Source organism: Agrilus planipennis, unplaced genomic scaffold (assembly GCF_000699045.2).
Source record: "Agrilus planipennis isolate EAB-ADULT unplaced genomic scaffold, Apla_2.0 scaffold84, whole genome shotgun sequence".
Lineage (NCBI taxonomy): Eukaryota > Metazoa > Arthropoda > Insecta > Coleoptera > Buprestidae > Agrilus > Agrilus planipennis.
Genome location: NW_020439025.1, coordinates 939,120 through 960,130, shown reverse-complemented (window position 1 = coordinate 960,130; position 21,011 = coordinate 939,120). Strand labels below are relative to the sequence as shown.

Genomic DNA, 21,011 nt, shown 5'->3' with positions numbered 1-21,011 from the left:
ACGATTTTCCTGCTTTTCCATTTTTACGAAAACCACAGAGGCGTCTTGTTCAGCGTGCTGTCAAACCTACACTAGCAAGGAGATCGGGCTGAAACTATAGCTACAAGCTATCCAAGGATGGTACTATAGAATGTCACCTCAAGGTAGGCCTAGTGGCGTCATCTCTTGGTTAGGCCGGAAACTTATCAATCCACCCTCGTATGTACTCACGTTGTTCCTGCTACGTTTTGCCAAATTCCATCGGCAAGAGGAACATTTATTTGAGATCCACTAGAAATTTGGGTTCCCATCGAATTAGGAAGTATATATCCCTGCGATTTTAAATTATCAGCTGCGATAGGAACTCCAAATTGCTCACCAGCTAACAGTGCTTCGATACCGTTATCTAGGGCCTTCGGAAAATTGTCTCCCTGTAACAAATTACAAAAGTATAGCACAATTGGGAAATAGTTTTATACAAACCTATAATACATATTTCCTTATCGATACGTTAAAAAATGAATTTATCATTAAGAAGTAATAGTACAGCCAGCTACGGCAGTCTGACACCATTTGCTGATATATATGTTACTAAATAGTCCGACCAGTGGAGGGGGGAGACGAGGGCTGCCATGATTCCAGGTAACGCAAATGTGGAGGGAGATAAAATGTTTTATTCCCTATTAGCTAGAATCAGGGCCGTCGTGCAATAATATTAGATGGACCAATTTTTTGGTATTCGTAGCAGGTTTTAACCATTAAGCACTAGAGTAGTTAGAGGCTAAAAGATTCGGTGTCCTACGAAGGAAAAATTTATATTTCTTGAAAGAAATTTAGTTAAGGTCTTTAGGCACGTTTGTGATGTATTGTGATGATTTTATTGTATTTAGGACTAAATACAAATTGGTTGGTTTCGCAAACTTTTGTAAGTATATTTTTCATTAGAACGAAATTCTTGGTGTTTTTGCCGAAGAAATTGGTACATCGGTAACCTAGCTTTCTAACTTCTAACCTCTTCCTTTGGTGATTCAACTGTATCATCTCTTGTATGCAAGCCACTAACCACCATACAGATACACGATCCGCAGAAGGTATGAAGATTGTTTCGCCGGAAGGTTCACTGTTGGGAAAGTACATATACGCTTTCTAATTCCACACTCTTGTTCTGCCTCTGCTCCTCAATAGGTATAGAAAATGGAAACTTGCCATTAACGAGACCAAGTAGGAAGCTATCTTCTTCTCCCACAGGATCCGAAAGCCTCCCAACATCACCGCTAACAACCACCCCTTCAAATGGAACAACTCCGTCTTTGACAGAACATTGGCATGACGAAAACTCATCCTTGATACCCATGCCAAGGCCCTAGGCGCCTTTTTCTCCCTCAAGCCTTTCTTCCAAAACAGCTCCATCTCGCATCAAACAAAAATCCGTGCCTTCAACGCAATTATCAGAAACATTTGCTCATTACGCCTACATGTGCGGATTATTTGTTTCGCACTCAACTACTCATGGTTCATCAGAAATACCCAAATTCTCAAAGAAACTGGTCTATCTTCACTCCCCTAGGCTGCAACCAGATTCGCGGCAAATCTCAGGGCCTGACTGTCAGGTCACACAAACCCTTCTATCTCGACACTTTCCGACTTCGTTTCTAAACCAAAAGAGCGTTTCAGAAGACCATACCACCTTCTCTTTTAAACTGTTCACCTTTTTCTCAACTCTAGTTTCGCTCTTTAGCGCGAGTGCCCACCAACTTACTGAGGTAGGACACCGATTTTTTCACTCACACCATCCCCCCCCCAAAGCTCTCCCTCCCCTTATTCAACCCACTCTCCTCTCCTAACCCTCCCAATAAATCTTCCTGGGATGCACAACCGTCAGGTTGAACTCCCTACTCGAGGAGCGGTTTTAGTCAGTATCTAGGCGCTTCGGCGAATCCGACACTACCGTCCTTCAGGGGGTGTCTTTTAAAGACCCCTCCTCCGAGATGACGAAATCAATGTCGTGTCTTATTAATGTTTTTTTTTTAAAATGCTATGTTTACTGAATTATACTTTACAGTCGTATGTTATTTATTAGTTCACCATTCTCTTCTATTCTGTCTGTCTTTATTTTTGTTAGTCGATTTGAGAAATGATAGATAGTGTACATGAAGTTCGCTTATAGATCCATAACCATCATTCTTTCGTGAGATAGATAATAGGCGCTAAGCGGACTGTTGTCCAGGTATACCGCACGAGACCCCTTTTGAGCAAGACTGTTTTGTGTACGGTTTGTGAACGATTAATAAAAAACTATGGATATATCAAAGTGAATTAGTTTTTGAATTAATTTTATCATTACAGATAACATCATATTAATCAAAAAAAAGTTTTGCTGCTGTTACGCTCTCGCCGGGAGTTGAACCCGGACGCTGGCCTTACGCACCATTACTACTATTAAGTTACGAAAGGTGGCAGCAACAACAACGACAATCTAGCCTAGCTATGTAGATTATAGAATCATTAAACCAATGTATAATGAGACATTTGATTGTTAATACCGATCTCTAGTGGTAAACATTAATTCAAAAATTAGTTCACTTTGATGTACGGAAAACCTTACAAAAATTCTGCTAAAAAAATGTTTTACGCTATGGATAGTTTCACGGTTTCAAGGTAGTGAAATAGAGAGTAGAGTATTCGTCATGATTATCTTAGACTCATGTTACATGCTTCATCTCATTTGCCTGTTATAATATAACGCAGTATGAAAGAGAGTATGTGCCATATGTCGATGAATAATTGGTTCACACACAATCTAATCAAAATGCGATAATATCTAATAAGTAAACTGATTTCATAAATCATAAAAATATTGGTACTCCAAAATAAGCTGCTTCTGTAAAGAATCATGAAAAAGTTGACTTTTAGAGTTTATACCAGTTAGAGACGCAATAATTTATTTTTCACTGATGTATTTGTTTATACGATATATATAAAGATGAAGTCTCCTTTTGCTATATTTTTGATTTTTAGTCGAAATGTTTGGCTAATTTTATATAGAAAGTGTACCTGTAGATATAATAATATTATTATCATTTTTAATTCCTAATTGGATAACACTTGGATGATTAACAATTAAAAATTGTTACCTATTTGCTAAAGTTAATTGTAGAAATCCATTACGTCCATCATATGTTTTTGTTAAAAAATTCCTTTAAGATCCTTGAATTATTGATTGGTTGATAATTGTACCCAAAATAAGTAAACGGATTCTTGAATTTTGTAAAGAACCGTATATCACATTTTCTTTTTGAACTTCTTTTCCAGTATTAGCGTTTCTTTCTAAATTTTGAATGAGACTGCAGTAAAACTTCTAATTGCTCCCTCAGGAAAAGTCATGGATTGTTGGTTCTAAGGATCTTGCTTATTAACATTCATCATCTTAAAGTTTGAGGACATTATCTTTCTAGTAACATCCTCTGAATTTTTCCTTTGGGGGTGTTTAAAAATGATAAAAGTGAATGCACGTCCTGTAATATCTAAAGTCACACGAGATACATGAGGATAATTATTACCGGAGTTTAGCCCTTATTTACGTTGACTTCAAAATATGCCAAAGACGTGTAAAATTTAATGTAGTAAGTACTTATATTTGAATTTATAAGTGTCTACTTATGAATTATTAAATCAAAACTAGTTCATAACTTTATCTTTCAAACTTATTCGTCTAAAAAAGAGACAGACAAGGATTGATTTACTTCAGGCTATCGTTGCTACTCATTCTTAGTCAGTTATGTTACTTGGATTTACAATTTTGATGGAACATTTTCTTGCTAGGAGGATGCTTCAAATAGAAACGAGTCTATTGCTTAAGAAACATTCTGTAGATTGTTTTTAAAAATATTTTCTTGCATCATTTTTCCAAGGGTATAATTTCTCTTTTTCATCATATGTTCATTACGAACTTCTCAACTTGCTGATCATTCTAAAAGCGTTCCCCACCAAGAGTTTCTTTGAGCAGTCCAAACATTGTAAACGAACGGGACTATAGAAAAGGTGTTCAAGGGAAGGCCAGTGCATGTGATCTAATTTCTAACTGATTTCATTTGCGGTATGCAAGTGTTTATATTGTCGTGCAAGAACAGAACGTTTCAGTTGGACCGATAATGTCGTTTAGTCCGGTATGCTATTTGAACCAGGTCCAAAAGGTCACAGTAGCAGGTAGGATTTATTGGAAAAAGTTAAACTACAAAAGTCCCTAAGGGTCCCAGGGAAACCTATCCCATCACCTACCAGCTACTAACGCTGATGGGCGAGCAGTCCCTCCCGACTACGCAGGATGGTGGAGCAGGAGACCTTTTTCACCTGCTTTTAGAGATTGATGGATGGGTGGATAGTGATTGGAATGAGTGAGAAAGATGAGATAGACGAAATGAAGACTGAAGTGAGTGAAAAATTATATGTAAAATATTACTGTCTCCGAATTTACTGTGTAATCCAAAAGCAAACACGCAAGAAGATACTTGGGCAGACGGATTCAAAATCGAACTAGGTTCCTACCGAATGCTAAGCAATAGTCTAAACTCCTAGGCCATGTCGCTCGGCTGGCCTAACACTCGTTCATATTAATTTAAACCCCTACACTCTGTATTTGAGTGTTTTCCTATTAATTAAAATTTTTCTCAAGACAAATATTATCAACCACCCCTTGTACGCTTCTGATGCCAAGGTTCAGAACAGACAAGGAATGGAAGGCAAGTTGTTACCGGTGGAAAACCGCAAAAGATTGTGTAGATTTTGTAAAAAGGCAAAAGAACAGGTAATGACACTATGCAAAGTAATGAGAACAAACGAAAGTATGGAAAATTTAATGGAAGGATCAAAAGGAGTGGACTGAATACAAAAGTACTGAAACTAAGACGAGGATAGCAATACTAAAAAGTTGGAAGAACATCATCTTGATCTCGAAAGGGAATTCAACGTTTTAATATAAATTATATTAATTTAAAATAAATGTGCTTGCTGCTTCTATCAGTGAAACAACAAAGTAATGTATAAATATTACGATTTCTCTTATGTTAGTAAGAATATGCGTATGTAAGTATATGTGAAGTACCTTTAGTACATAATTACAGCGTACTTGTTATTAAATATTAATTTTTATTTCGTTGAATCTTGTTTCGTTCTTTTGAATTTCAAATTATGAAGCTTAATAACACTCTTATTATTCATTTAAATTTCTTTTCTAGGAATATTTTGCGATCGATCTTTCAAGGTTTCCTTTAATTAAATTTCAAAAGAAAAGTAACTTCTAGTTATGTCCTTGAATCTATATAGGTACAACCGACGAGAGTGAGATGTTACCGTGAGAACGTATTTTACTGATTATGCATTTTTAGGATTAGTGTTGTATCTTTCTAATATGTAATAATAAATTTGTTACTTCTTATTAGTCTCTAGATTAGAGAAGTCGCTTGCTTCAATTTTAAGCTTTTTACAGTTACTTAATAGAATAATTGTTTTTAAAAATAACTTTTCATTAATTGAAAAGATAATTTTCTGGGTACTTTTTTGTTTGTTTTCGGCTAGTTATTTCTTATAGTTCGCATTTTGGTGTTGTTCTAAAAATGGCAAAATTACCTTTTCGTTTAATAAGAACTTTGGAACGTGAATTTTACCTGAAGATCTTCTTCGTATTCGTTCTTTTCTTGATGTGAACGGTAAAGTAAGATACCATTTCGCATGGTGTATCCTCCATTACGGTTTCTTTCGTCTATCACAAACAATTCAGTGAAGACTATCATTCCAAAGACCGCGAAGAAGATAACCACGATGAAGAAGCTTAAGCTGGCTCTTTGCTTGTTCCTGACTGTCCATGAGGGTTGAGGATGATAACGGGATGTTTGTGTACGGTGGACATCTAATGTCCGACCCATGCTACGCTTCGGGTAGCCTGAAACAAATGACAGGAATAAAATCAAGTGATATGATATCGGAAAATATACTTATCTACATTATAATTATATAAAAAGATAAACTGGCTGATTATATCAATTCACAGCCCAAACTCTCGAGGTCTAGAGACTTTTTGCACAGTACAAGGTGGGATTTTTTAAAATTCAACTCCTTAAGAGGTTTAGAGTTTGATGCATCGATCAAGGCGAAGCCCATGCCGCTGAGTCAGGAAACTTAAAAATTTTGCACAGCGCGTCCTAATAAAATGAGTTTTTAAAATCATAGCCATCGCTAAGGGGGTGAAATGGAGGTTAAAAGTTGAATACTGCCAACGACAAAGGTACTGTCAAAATTCGGACAGTTTACAACTAGTTAATTATATTTTAGGAGGGAATAAATGAGGCAGCGTAAATGCAAAGTCAAAATCTGTAGGTTTTGGTCTTTCGTCTTGCACATTTGGAATTTGATTTTTATCTTTTTTTTTAGACGATGTCTTGAATTTGTATGGCTGTGTCCGAGATGAAATTTTTCTATGGACTTTTGAATTAGTCACATTGCTATACTCTTTATTTGACATTAAAGACATTACTACGAATTTTTAGTTCACATTGGAATCATCATGATTACATTGCTGATAAGCAATACAGGCAATATCAAATAATTATGTGGCAGTGTTGGTAATGTGAAAGTTTGATTTTTTAAAATTTCATATGCGAATCTTGACTTCATATTGCTTGCATTGCTAATGTTTTAAAAATATATATTTCTTCTTTAACATTATTATTTCGAATTATCTTTTTTACAGAATGTAATAATTCAATAACTTTGAAAAATGTATTGAACTATTGCATTCTTTTTATTTTGCCTAGCTTTATTTTATAACATTTCATTCACATTGCCTACCTTAAACTTATGATATTAGTTTTGTCATTATGACATAGCCTAATTTAATTTTATAATATCTCAATTGCATTGCCTACCTTAAAATTATGACATTGATTTTGTCATTATTACATTGCCTGGCTATTTATGAATGGTCTTAGGGTTCACATTGCCACTATTGAAAAGGGAATTATGCCACACTTGTAATGTAAGAGCAATGTAATCCTGAACATTGAGCGCTAAACTTAGTTCAAATTGAGCTTACATTGATCACATTTCTAAAATCAATATAGGCAATGAGAAGACCATAGGAAAATTTCGCCTCGGGTGGTTTAGTCTTGTAAAACGTGATGATTTCCGTTAGAAATTAACAAAAGTAACACACAAGAAATAAGTAATTTTGTCAAGAGAGAAAAAATAACATTAAATGAATTTAGTAGGAAAGCGCTCTATGGGTTAGAGAAATAATTTTGTTATATTTGGTAAATCATTTTTTAAAATTTAAAACTAGAAGTAGGTACTTATAATGGACTAAAAATTATTTTACAAATAAGTATTATCAAAATAAGTAAATAATTGGGTTTTTAATGTTAATTCTCATAGAGAATCATAGTACAAAATTTAGATTGGTTAACAATTAATTAGTGATGAGCAAACGCAAAACAAAGTCCGTCCAAGATTTTTGCCTTGTTCTTACACTCTAGGCCTTGGTCTTACAATTAGTTTTGGAGTAACAGCAATATTTCGGTCTCAGTGCCGAAAAATTTTCAAAACATAACTCGTTAAGGTAATAATATTAAAGCAATGCTTCGACAGTCATCATCATAAGGTTGTCAGTCCTAAGACTGGTTGGACACGCACCTCCACTCTTTCCTATTCTGAGCTAATCTTCGCATTACCCGAAGACTAGAACATCTCACATCCTTTACTATTTTTTAACAGTAATATAATCTAGGACTACCTCTACTCCTCTTAGCTCCTGTTTCTGCCTCTAATATGTCTCTGACTAGACCTTCACGCCTGAGAAGGTGTCTTACCAACCTATCTCGCCCATTCCTTACTGTCTTTCATAGAGTCCTCTGTTCTCCTATTCTTTCTAATACCTTTTCATCTTTAACCTTCTCTATCCACGGTATCCTCATCATTCGCCTGTAACACCACATTTCGAACACTTCTAAACTCAGCCACTTCTTCTAAATTTTCGTGTCCTATCTTAATATTCGCTCTTTCCCTACTTTTTCTTCCCTTGCATACCAGTATTTTTGTTTTATTTTTATTTATTTTCATACAATACTATTTTGTCTGATTCCATTTTATTTAAAGTTATCTCTAACTCCTCCTTCCTAGATGCTAATACTGATATATCATCTGCAAATCTAAGCATACTAATCTTTTGTCCCTGTATATATATCCCTATAGTTGTACTGTCTTTAATGATGTTGATCACGTCTTCGATGTATAGATTAAAAAGTAGGGGTGACAGTATACATCATTGTCTGACTCCCTTCCTAATATTTACTTCTCTACGTTGCTGCTCTAGCTCTATAACTGCCTGTTGCTGTTTATACAAAATAAGTATCACCCTTGTATCTCTGTAACTAATTCTTACATTTTTAAGTATATTTAACATCTTGTCCCATCTAACATTGTCAATTTTTTTTTCTAAATCTAAAAATTCTATGAACGCGCTCTTTCCTTTTTCTATCGTTTTCTCTATTGTTTCTTTTGTTTTGTTCTAAACCCAAATTGATATTCCCTAATAGTTCTTTTGCCCTTTTTTCCATCCTCCTCTGTACAATTCTAGTTAAGATTTTTGACGTATAGGAAGTTAAACTAATTGTTCTAAATGTCTCGCACCTATCCGCGCCTCTCTTATTATGCATGTTTACTACCACGTTTTGTTTATAATAGTCTCTCTAAAAAAGAGCAACAAGTGATATGTATCAAATTGTGGAGTACGGCGTACGAGGACTACATGTAAAAGAAATTTGACTACGGTTGACCATGGGTATGCAAGTACCTACCGATAACTGTAATATTGATCATACAGAGGTCATTTAAACAGTTTGAAATTATTTTGCTCTGGCACTTTCAGATGATGATAAGTACATTACATAATGTAATTTTATTTTACAGAAGTATATTTTTATTGATTTACCCACTAATTACAAACAGTGATCCAAACCATAGTGCTAATGATACCTAGTATACCAATTGAACTAGCAGATTATTATCTAAACTGTGGTTAAAGGTACAATTCTAGGCAATGCGAAGAAATGTCTTTATTGGAAGATACCAAGAAGGTTTTAGGAGTTATCAATTAAGTTACTTACGACTAATTATAAGCCAGTTCTTCTTCATAAGGGTAATGATGAATAGTTTTGTTGTTTACGTTTTAAATCCTTTCGTGTAAATATGCAAACAATTTACAACTTTTTTAATATATAAATTGCCATTGCGTTAATAATATACCGCATATACCTACATATAGTGCGCGTCCCGTATAGGCACATTATATACGAAAAGTGAAAAAATCGTTTCACTTACGTGACTATTTTTAAGTTCCAACATGTATATACACATCTTATCGATTAATAATTGGTTTGTGCGCTCAACTTTATCGCTCGGATTGAACGATTTTTGAAAGTATACTGACTCAATACTGTGAATGCCGTATGCATCATTTCTGGTTGGAGACATATCAGTACATCTAATCTTATCAAACGAAAGCGCGGTTGTCTAGGACACCATTCGCGATACTTCACCGACGATTGGTTTATTTTCATTGGAGAAATTGAAGAAGCGTTACGGTAATCAACAATACGCACGTCATATGCCTAAAGTAAATCTTTTGTCCTTCGAATATTATCGTAATTACAGTAAATAAATTGAAATAAAAGCATTTGGTTTTTTTTTTCATGGAACTATTGAAAATAATTTATTTATTATGCCTTGACAATATTGTTTCGGCTGTTATACCATTATCAGATGATGAGTACAGTGGGGATACTACAATCATGGTTAATGTTAAGCCCTTAAATAGTAGCTGAAATGATTGTTGGTCATAATGTGATCGTCATTTTCAAAGATCTTATTTATGGTATTTCTGGTAAGTCCGATTTTTTGCCTATAGGAGTATGGCAAAAAGTTCATCAAACATAGAAATTGCACGTTTCGCTGAAGGAGTTTTGTCTTTTTATTAGGGATTGATTGGGTACCCAGTTTGGATCAGGTACCTGACCAGATCATAAAAAAATACTGGATCCGCCGGGTACAGGATAATGACGCCTGGTACCCGACAGTTCCAGGTAATTTTAACAGAGAAAAAATAAAAGGCCAACGAACCAACAACAATAATTTAACAAGTATAACGAAAAATTTACCTAATAAAAATTGGGATTAAAACCGTATTGGAATAGATTCGTGTTCTAATTTGTCTTATTTATTGTTTACTATATTAATTATTTGTGATTTCGCTATATTTAGTTCTTGTGTTCACGGTTTCTCGTAGATTTTGATTAACGATAATTTTTGACGTGACAACGTCTTATAATTCGATGGAGCCGGCTGCACGCACGAAAAAACATGACTCATGCGGCGTTACCTCGCTCTGAGGCGTTCCATTTAAGGCTTGAAGTGCAAGCGAGAGCGCGGAACGAGCGACAAAGAGGCACAATCGGCCTCCGCGTTCGGCAGCGTTCGACATCTGTCTCTCTCCTACTTGAGTGAGCGATGCGTCCGCGTGGACAGCTGCTATACAATAATACTTTTCCATTTACCTCCTTCTCTATATCCATACAAAATATCTATCAAACAAATAAAATTAAAATTTTCTTTTGAAAAATGAAACCATTCCATCAGTATTTCCTTATGATGTTGTCACGTTCAACTATCGTCAGTAAACCGACTTTACAGACAACCGATTTTTTTTTTAGTTTGATTTTGTCACAGACTTTTCTCTGTAAACATTATAAGCTCGCTTCAATGGTTTCAATTCAACCCTCTCTTTGAAAATCCGCCAAAAAAGAACTAAAATTTCATTGGTTTGTTTAAACGACCTGCTGAACGTGGAGCCCACCAGAACAAAGATATATAGACCGAGCGCCATGCGGGTCCGTCTGGCTTTGTCTAAGTTTCTTTGTGGTTTCTTTCGATCACTTAGGTAAATGTTGGGACCGTAATATTTCACAGATAATTTTTCAATCCCTTCTGCCTTCATTTCGTCCGTCTCATTGTTCTCAGCCGAACCAACACGCACCTATTTCCACGATTCTTGAAAGGAGGCTGAAGAGGGTCTTCCGCCCTACATTCCGGCGTAGTCCGGAGGGACTGCCCGCCCACCAGCATTAGTGACTTAGCATTCGACAGGGGGCTGGTTTGATTCCGGGTTCGTCTTCCTTGGTCCAGGTTTTTCTGTAGTTTCCTGGGATTACTTATGTAAATGCTGGAGCAGCAATATTCCACAGATAATCTTTCATTCTCTTCCGATTTCATTTCGTCCGTCTCATCTTTCTCACTCGAAACCACCACACATCCATTTCCACGAATCCGTAAAGCAGGCTGAAGAGGATCTTACGGATCTATCTCTTAAGATATGAACCATTAATTGTAGTGGTTTTGGATACTCGGTTAACCGGTACCTGGAAAAATCACTGTCCGGTTTACCTATATTTATGTCACGTGAACGTGTAGAATATGTTGTTTTAACCACGTCTATCTGAAAGTACCTCATGTTTTCTGAAAATTGTCCGAAACTAGCCGAACCCTTAAAATATTTTTAACAAATCATAACAATCTTCATTTTGCATTTATATTAATATTACTCTATTATTTATACTAAAGAACGGCCGAAGATATTTGTATAAACTTCCTTATACCTCGCTGTATTTTTCAAAAGATAATGAAGACCATTCCAATGCGCGGTTCTTAATTCACCCCTAAACTAGCGTCTTATGTTACTATGCACTTAAAATAGTTTTAAGTTATTTAGGTCTAGATCATAATTATTATTAATGTAAGGGTCGGCAAAATCGGACTAGCTTTTTTTTTAAATTATTGATTTTAGGTTTGTCCACGTCAAATTGTGCTTCCAGTTAATCTACATTAAATTGTACATTCCTACTTACCTTAATCACCCGACCAACAGCAACGTGTCTATTATATCTGATATTAACTCTGTGTAACGTGTCCTTCTCTTTACACAGCACCCTTTTCCTTAAACGCCCCCAAGTGAAATTTTTCTACCAATTTCTTTTTGTGTTTAAGTCGATCTATCTAAACGAGTACAAAATTCTTTCCAAGCTATTAAACAACCGCGACTACAAGCTAACTGTTTCATTATATTCGTTTGTTACATTATTTGTGTTCTCTATTTGTGTTCATTATATGTGCATAAGTGTCTAGCACTTAGTAGTGTAAATGTCCCTGTACCATTGTAAGGTTTTAAGTATGATATCTGGTTATGAGTGTATGTCGCTATCTAGCGATATTTGCTGTTACTGAAGTATTTTATATGTTGGACAAAGTCATTGCTGGTGATAAACAAAGCAAGACCAAGATCAAGACTGCCCCAGTCTTAGTATTGACCTTGGTCTTGGTCTTACTCAAACACTTCTAGTCTTGGTCTTGATCACGCATTTCAAGTCTCAGTTTTGCTAATTCAATTTAATACGTATATTTTTTAATAATTCTTTTAAGCACAAATTTTTTTTTTTTTTTTATGAAAACTCGAAACCTTATCCATCCTAAAATGCATAAATTGACCATAAAAATTTCAAATACAAAAAAAATATTTTATTCCAAGAAAAGAAGTCGCTTCAAATAGTCCACCGGAAGTAATCATTTTTCGTTTAATCTTGCGTATTTGTACTCGCTGTTGCATATTCGGCTTTGATTTTAGTCTTGGTCTTTTTTTTAGTCTTGACCATGGTCTTGTTAATATATAGTTTTGGTCTTGGTCTTGTATTTTTCAACACCAAGACTGCAAGATCAAGATCAATTTTGCTCATCACTATAAATATGTATAAAAATCTGCTTCAGATTGAAAACACGGATCATCCCCTAATTTTTTACCCTTAAAAAAGTGAAATTAAAAAAATTAATCCTTAAAATCGGTCCAAAGTGGGCGAAGAATATACATACAAAGAAAAAATACTGTCAACTTGAGAACTTTTTTTTGAAGTCGGCTGATAATGAAGGAAGAAGGTATAGTACAGTCGAAATAAGAAGGCAAAGTTCCCAATAAATAATGCACACTAAAGGCATATCGTTTTTCTCGTTCTTACAAACGGAAGATATGCTGCTTTTACTCTCTAAACACGCCTCCTCCACAGCTGCGTCGAGACCTGCACTATATAAAAGTAAAGTTGAAGTGAGAACGGTTTTTATTTATTTTATTGCCACATTTTCTGACGACTTCTCGATGATTCACTTCCTTATCTTATCTCTCTATCATTGGTTTTCTATATTTTATTGCATTTTATTTTTCAAAAAATGTTTTAAACTTACGAAGATAACTAAACGCATATTTAACTGTACTGCTTAATAGATAATATCGAAAATACCTATATTAAAATACTTTATTCTTAAAACCAACATTTACTAATCGCTATTGGTGAAATCTACCTTATACTAATCTCTAATGGCACCTACATATCTAAAATACCGAAAAATCGTCTCATTTTATATAAATCCTTACATTTACGAGTTTATGTTGGTACAGATTTATAAAATACAAACATAAACATTCTTTAGTCGGCCACAATAAAATGAATGGCTTTTTGACATATACATACTGAGTGGTGTGAATTAGTGGTCTAGACTAGCTAATCTACATATAACCCGCGGTCCACCGAGTGACTCATTTAAAGGTAAGCGCACATTATAATAAGTACATCGGAACCAGACGAACAGAACAACACAAAAAAAAAGAAATAAAATACATGGAATAATATGATGCTGCGCCCTTTGATGTGGACGATATTTTCAGAATCCGCCGAGAATTAGAATTAGTTCACCAAGATATAGAAGTAATAAATTTTTACGACTTGTTTTCTTGTTCCGATATACTGAATTTAATAAATATGTAAAATAAGATTTGGTAAATTTCCGGTAAACTTCCATAATTACGGAAGTAGAAGCAGAGGTTTATTTCAAGTTTGCGACAGTAATACTGTAGCGAGCACGAGCGTGTTTGTGTGCGATCGGGCATACGTGTGTGTGAGCGGCTTATCGATTCGCCGACTGGCCGCGGGCGCCTTTCTTCATGTGCGCCGTATCTGTAACCGTGTGTGTCGTATCTGCGTTCCGAGAAAGCAATTAAACAGTTCAAAGAAGACGAAACTTTTCCGGACTGCTCGAGAAAGTTCCAGAAAGGACACAAAAGAGTATATAAAGGAAGAATCGATCGCAGAGAGTAGAGTAGAAATAAATTGACCGTTGTAGAAGTAGAGGAGAAATAAATTGACAGCGCAGTGAATAGTGATACACCAAAAGTAAAGAAAAGAATCCTTCTTTTAGTTTCTGTTCTCCGATTCTGCACCACAACAGCGGATGATGAAACCTCAAGGACCAATTTCTTGTTTGGCCATCATGAAAACTGGCTGATGCATTGATTATTATTTCATGACAGAGATCTGTCGACCATAACATGAATTACAATGCTGCAGTGCTGCAATTCTGGCGGTTTTTCCTAACCCGAAGTCGAGGTCATCTAAGATTGATGGAACTACTTATACAAAAAATTTTATAATTTCACAAGTCGCGCCTATAAATATATCAGCTCATGCGATCTCCTTTACTACTGTTTCATTTCGTGTGATTTTGATGGTAAAAAGATTCCCTACCTTTACACGTTACTGTTCGGTTAAAAGAGTCATTTTAACTCCCACGCAAATGAAGTTGGTCACTCGATTGGCCTTTTCCATTAATCCTTCCACCGTTCCGTGCGATTGAATGCTACTATTGACGTACGAATCTCGTTCAAGTGAACAATAGCATGACCCTGTTAGTGGGACTGAAAACACAAAGCTTTTAAGTCAGCTTTCATGTACATCCGTTATCCATTATCGAAAGCGCGTTAGTACCGATTTTAAATATAATACATTCCAAAGGAATAGGTCTGTAAGATAAATATACGTCTAAAGGCCTTGTTACATGGTGCGTAAGGCGACTTACTTCGAAGCGTCCTTCCGAATGCTAAGCAATGGTCTAAACCTCTAGGCCATGCCGCTCGGTCGGAAATGCTATTGAACCGTTCTCGTATATGCAAGTTCAGCGCATATAAAATTTAATTTATGATGGCCTGCAAAAAAATCGGTATTTTAGGCTGATCAAAGAAGTGGCCCGACTGTATATGTGAGTCCCCTCTTCTATAGTCGAACCCAATAGTATTACGAACGTAAGGTAGCATGCCGGAACCTCTGAGCTGCGGGACGATCATTAGAAAATTTTCGTAAGTATTATTTAAATTGCGAAAGAGGCTTCGCTCTTCTACGGAATGGAGGGGTTGACATGCGAGTATTACACGGATGTACCACAGAGCCGGGCAAACTTTAACTTCGTAAGAGCCGCTACCTGAATTTAGTTTGGGTCACTCCATACCCTTCAATGAGTACGGAAGGAGTCAAAAGAGTCGAGTGCTGCTCAGGTATAGCCAATGAGCTCCTCATAGCTCCTGCGAGTGCGAGTGAGATGATTCTTTCCTTTTCTTATCCCTTCCATTTCGTAGGTGAGTCCCCTCTCCCATAACCGAAGCAATAGTATTACGAACGTAGTCCGGCATGCTATCTCTGAGTTGCGGGACGGTTATTAGAAAATTTTCGTAGGTATTATTTAAGTTGCGAAAGAGGCTTCGCTCGTCTACGGAATGGAAGGGCTTGATATGAGAGTGAAGGAAGAAGAAAAAGAGAAAACAATATGGGTCATTACTGCTTACTCTCTCGTACTCATTGAAGGGTATGGAGTGACCCAAACTAAGCTCAGGTAGCGGCTCCTTCGAAGTTGAAGACTCGGCTCTACCGTAGACGAGCAAAGCCTCTTTCGCGACTTAAATAATATCTGAGAAAAATTTTCTAATGATCGTCCTGCAGCTCAGGGGTAGCATGCCGAACTACGTTCGCAATACTATTGGGTTCGGCTATGGAAGAGGGGACTCACCTACAAAATGGAAGGAGGAAGAATCATCTCACGCGCACTAACTTCAGTAGCGGCTCTTTCGAAGTTAAAGTTTGCCCGGCTCTGTGGTATAGTGAGATATGGGCTTACACGGCGTGTTCATTGTCGATCTGCGCTCCGTGTAGAAACGGGTTCGGACGAGCTCGTCCTAGCGGTTTTTTTGGCTTCTTATCACAGCGGTGCAACATGATCATAACAAGGGTTTACACTCAATTAAAAGTATTCAATGAAAATTTTGTCTCAAAAAAATTGTGCTTATGGTTATTTATCGGACAGTGAGGAAATGGTTAGTAGTTTTTCTACTTGATTTATAATATTACGGTTGGTTAAAACTTCTTGATGAAGGTTTTTTTTAAGTCAAGATTTTTTTTTCCGTAGAGAACCACAGGTTATTTGATTAATAGGTGTGTAAGTTTCGCTATTTTCCAATCTGTTGAAAGTGAGTTGCAATTATTATGAAAAACTAACTATTATTATCGATTATCGATGGATGATGATTAAATAATATTTATAATTTTTAGCAGGATGTATTTATTCGTATTCTACAACTATTGACGATAAAATATTTATCCGCAGCAATACCTTGTTTTATTGAGTAATAGTTAACTTCGTTTGTTTACTGATGATTCATTATCACGGAGACAGTTGTCTAAAGGCTCAGACTAGATTTTTGATAACAGTTTATTCATTTAGGTAATTTTAATGAAGCCTGTTATCATAATTCGTGTTGTGGCGTTTATTGCCACACTTGCCCTTGTCAGTCTTGTATATTTGTTGTTTGTGTAAATTTTGTATTTTTATATTCCGTATCTAATTTATTGCACATATGCATTTCTATTTTCCGAATCGGTTTGTCTTTTTGTGTATACTTTTATCTTCAGTATCTAATTCTATCATGCATATTTTTGGAATCTTCGCTTTCTAACTTTTACTTCCTTTTTACCCTTGATATGAACAACACTGTGGTTTCTATTTACAGCTTTATTTACATATTATACAAAAAAGAAAAAGAACCGCAACATAATGGAATATTTGATTATTAAATATTATTTACAAATGGTTCCGTTTGGGAAGTCACAGGGGTAGCTAATAAGCTAGGCGAAAAGGTAGCTGTTAGAGCTAGTAAGAGAAGGCAGCTGCTGGAGCTAGGAAAAGATCTTCTCTCTCTATCTTCCGAAATAAAAAAAAAAAAAAACTTTTGTGTGTTTCATTCCCACCAGCCAGTAATGCTGGTGGGCGGGCAGTCCCTCCGGACTACGCCGGAAGGTAGGGCGGAAGGCCCTCTTCAGCCTGCTTTTAGGAATCGTGGGAATGGGTGGGTGGTGGTTCGGGTGAGAAAGTTGAGACGGACGAAATGAAGACAGAAGAGAATGAAAGATTATCTGTGGAATATTACTGCCTCAGCATTTGCCTAAGTGATCCAAGGAAACCACAGAAAAACTTCGACCGAGGAAGACGAACCCGGAATCTTCCGAAATGCCGGGAGCCCGTATTTATACCCCTTGGGCCAGTGGGGCAAAGTGAAAAATAGAGGGTTGTAGGTGGGGTTGCATGGTGGGAAAAAATTACAGTCCAAAAAATCGAAACGTGGAATCTGATTATTTGTAAAGAACAAAATGGATGTGGTGACGGCGGAAAAGGCTGTAGCATGCATGGAAACATAGGGTTAGAAAAAAAAACGGGTTTCTAGGATAAAAAGTAAAAGAAATAGAAAAAATCAAAACGAGAGGGAAAAAAATTAGAAACACAAAGAAAAAACAGAAAAGGAATAGAAAGAAGCATCAGATTAGAACATAAGAAAGTGCTATAAGAAATGATGAAACAAGAGTAGAAAAAAATGAAATAAATAAATTGGTGAAGGTTAAAATAGATAGAAGAGAGTTGTTGTTTGCAAGTTTGGGTTGTAGTCCGGTAAATCAGGTAGGTGGACAAGGTAATTAGGGTGCGCCGTCACGGGAAAAACCAATGTCGAAGAGGCAATAATTCTAGGAATAGAATTTTGCGAAAATTAAGTAAAATGTGGTTACAACACCCTTTTTCATACTTATTAAAGATCTCTATTTTCATTTCCAATAACTTAGGTCTACGTCTAAACTGTTTCTTTTATCTACCCTTCTCAATAGTGCTCTTTTCGTAGTTTTCAGATTTAACTTTTCTTTTGTAAACTTTTAACTTATAGCTTTCCTTCCAAACTCATCTATTCTTTTTAAATTGTTTACAAATCCTGTTCGAACCTATCCTATTGTGTACTCTCTCTTTCATTTGGTGTTATTCGAAACTTCACTCTCTTACCTAAGTACAGAAGGTGACCCTTTCCTAAATCTTGTCCACTTACACATTTCTAGAATTTCACTAGAATTCTCTGTGAAAGTTCCCCAACTCATTTTCCTACAACTTCTTAAAAATCCTGAAAACCAAAATTAGAGAGTCCAAAATAGATCAGAACGCGCTATCAATTATCTCACTGTCATTTTTCAATCTTTTTCGCTCTTTTATTCTCTATTATTCTACATCCTTTTTTATATAGCTTTTTTCGTTTTTACACGCATTTGGTTTCTCTTTATTGTGTCGTGCCAGACTAAGTATATCTCTAAACGTTAAAGGGAAGTATGGAGAAATAGAAAATTAAATATTGGTATAAAAAAATAAATACGATAAAGAAAGGGAGTAAGCTTTGATGGAGTTATAACTGAATCGGGAGCAATTAAATGAATGGATGAAAATGGATATGAGTGCAGGAAAATTGGTGAAGAAAATAAGAAGTAAGAAGATAATAAGAGTGGATGAATAAAAAAAAATTGACAAGCCGAAGTATGTGGAATAAATGAAGTGTTTTTGTTATGGAGGCATTGGCAGGGTGCTAGAAAGTCAGAGTATATGAAATGCAAGAATGATTTGGACGTAATAGCAAGGTTTGGGGAGGAAATGAAAGTAGAGTGTGTAGGTGTTGGATAAGGAGAGAAGAAGGATATGTAAAATATGTGAAACAAATGATGAGATATTGATGCATGTGATAGGGAGATGTGTTAAGGGTAAAGATCTGAATGAGTGCAAGAGAATAACAAACGAATGTGAAGAAGGACTGATCCCATTAAGTTGGGGGCCGAATAAATTTATTTAGGAGGAAAAAGGAAATGGAAGCAATAGTAAAGTAGGAAATGTAAATGTATGGAAGAAGTTGCAGAATTGTGAAAGGGAGAATGAAAGTCTGATGCAGGTGTTGAGACGATTTATTGAAAAGAAGAAGAATAGACGAATGTAGATGGATAGTAGACGATAACAATGGGATAGAGAAGTTGAGCGAAAGGGAAGAAGGTTGGAAACTATGGAGATGTAAAGGAATCTATAGTGCATTTATTTAAAAATATAATACGAAGAAGTGCTTATTGTCTATATTTGGTGAAATAGTTACAAGATTAATTAATAATTTTTTGCATTTAATCAAGTGTACATATTGGAGTTAAAAAAGAAAAAAGTTGGATAGGTGAGAAAAAGATCGGGTAATATAGGTTAGAGAAGTTGTTAAGTTTGTTAGTTTATAGTATGCTGTATTTATTAGTTAAGTTTAGTTTAGTTTTCTAGTTTTTAGTTTAGTTTCTTTGTTTCTGTAGGTGGTGATTTAACAGGTGCTGATATCAATTTGGAATTCAAAATTCCATGGACCATGATATTGAATTCGGAAAACAATATCGATTCAATATTTTAGATTATCCATTTCCAAGGATTATTGGGCTTTCTTCAGTTAAAGAATTAGAAAGCATTCATGGAATGTCTCTTTGTCTCCTTTATATGCTTCTAATACCTTCAATGGCCAATGTGCGCAACTTTCATTCATCATTTTATATAATTTTTGATCGGCGATACTAGCAAAACTTTTAACGGTAAAAATGTATTTTGCATTTTACAAATAGAAAATACCTTTGGAAAAGTATTTTAAATAAAATACAAAATGCTTTTCTCGAAAACGTTTTCAAATGCAAGATAAAATAGGTATTTCTTATTTTGTATTTTCATTTTAAATGCAAGTATTTCAAATAAATCACATCTCTGAATGAACCTATGTATGCATATGTAAATATGTATTCCTAACCTAGAATTCAAATAAAGCTATTATTACTATCAGTTTAATAACGTGCACTGATGAGGTACACGCGTCCTTTTTTATTTATTTATTATTTTGTAAGTGTTTTTAGTTATTGGAAATATAAGTATATACAAGTGGGCATTCCATTAAGTCGACTATTTTTTTGGCGTTTATCTCATGGTTTAAAGTAGATAGTAGTATTAATAGTAATGTTGTTACTTATCGAAGCTTATCTATGATGTAACAAAGCAAAACACTAAAAAATACAACGCGTAATTATACAACACGCTACTGAAGTGAAACTTCTTCAAAAACACAAACATACCGGGATAGAGGTTAAGGAATTGGTTTAATGGTATTACTTGTACACTATGAATTTAAATTTTACACTATATTGCCGGAGTTGCCTGTAACGAACGTTGCATTGAAGCGCGCTGACGCCTCAAGCGATCCCCACTACGAACTCGACTACGTGGCCGAGTAGAAGGGGGGACATCCGTTGCATGATTTCGTTACATAGCAACTCGCATGAAACGAACTTACTCTACCGTGCGTAAAGAAGTTTCACTTCAAAAATTAAATTACATTCTTGTCTCAAACATTTATTTTTAAATTGCAAAATTCTTTAATTTGAATTAAAATTACAATTTTGAACAAGCTGAATTTATTTTTTTTTTAATTATTTTAAATAATCAAACTATTCTTTTATTCTAGTTTTCAAGGAGCTACCAATGGGACCGACATAACTGTTACTGTGCCTATACGTTTTGTTAACTTTTCTCTATGATAATCATTTTATGATTTCTACCAAGATTTTAGGTAACATTTGGACAAAACAGCTTCTGTTATTAAATCGGATTTGCTGAACACGGATTTCGATGTTGACAGGCGTAAATCTTGACCGAAAATTAAAGTCTGCGTCGAATATGACGGGCGTTTTAACAATATTACG

The 21,011-nt window shown here is 35.4% G+C and overlaps 1 protein-coding gene across 4 annotated transcripts in view; it reads right to left on the bottom strand.

Annotated features, from left to right (window-relative positions):
- Positions 1–21,011, bottom strand: part of LOC108734924 (beta-1,4-galactosyltransferase galt-1) — a 48,764-nt gene that overhangs the window by 8,865 nt on the left and 18,888 nt on the right. Inside the window, exons 1-3 of one of the 4 annotated variants that reach the window (XM_018466691.1) lie at positions 9,349–9,455; positions 5,643–5,917; positions 211–410 (exon numbers count right to left, since the gene is read on the bottom strand). In XM_018466691.1, coding sequence (XP_018322193.1) covers positions 211–410; positions 5,643–5,900 — 458 coding nt within the window. In that variant the 5' untranslated portion in view covers positions 5,901–5,917; positions 9,349–9,455. The other 3 variants (XM_018466690.1, XM_018466693.2, XM_018466692.1) reach the window with 3 other exon arrangements.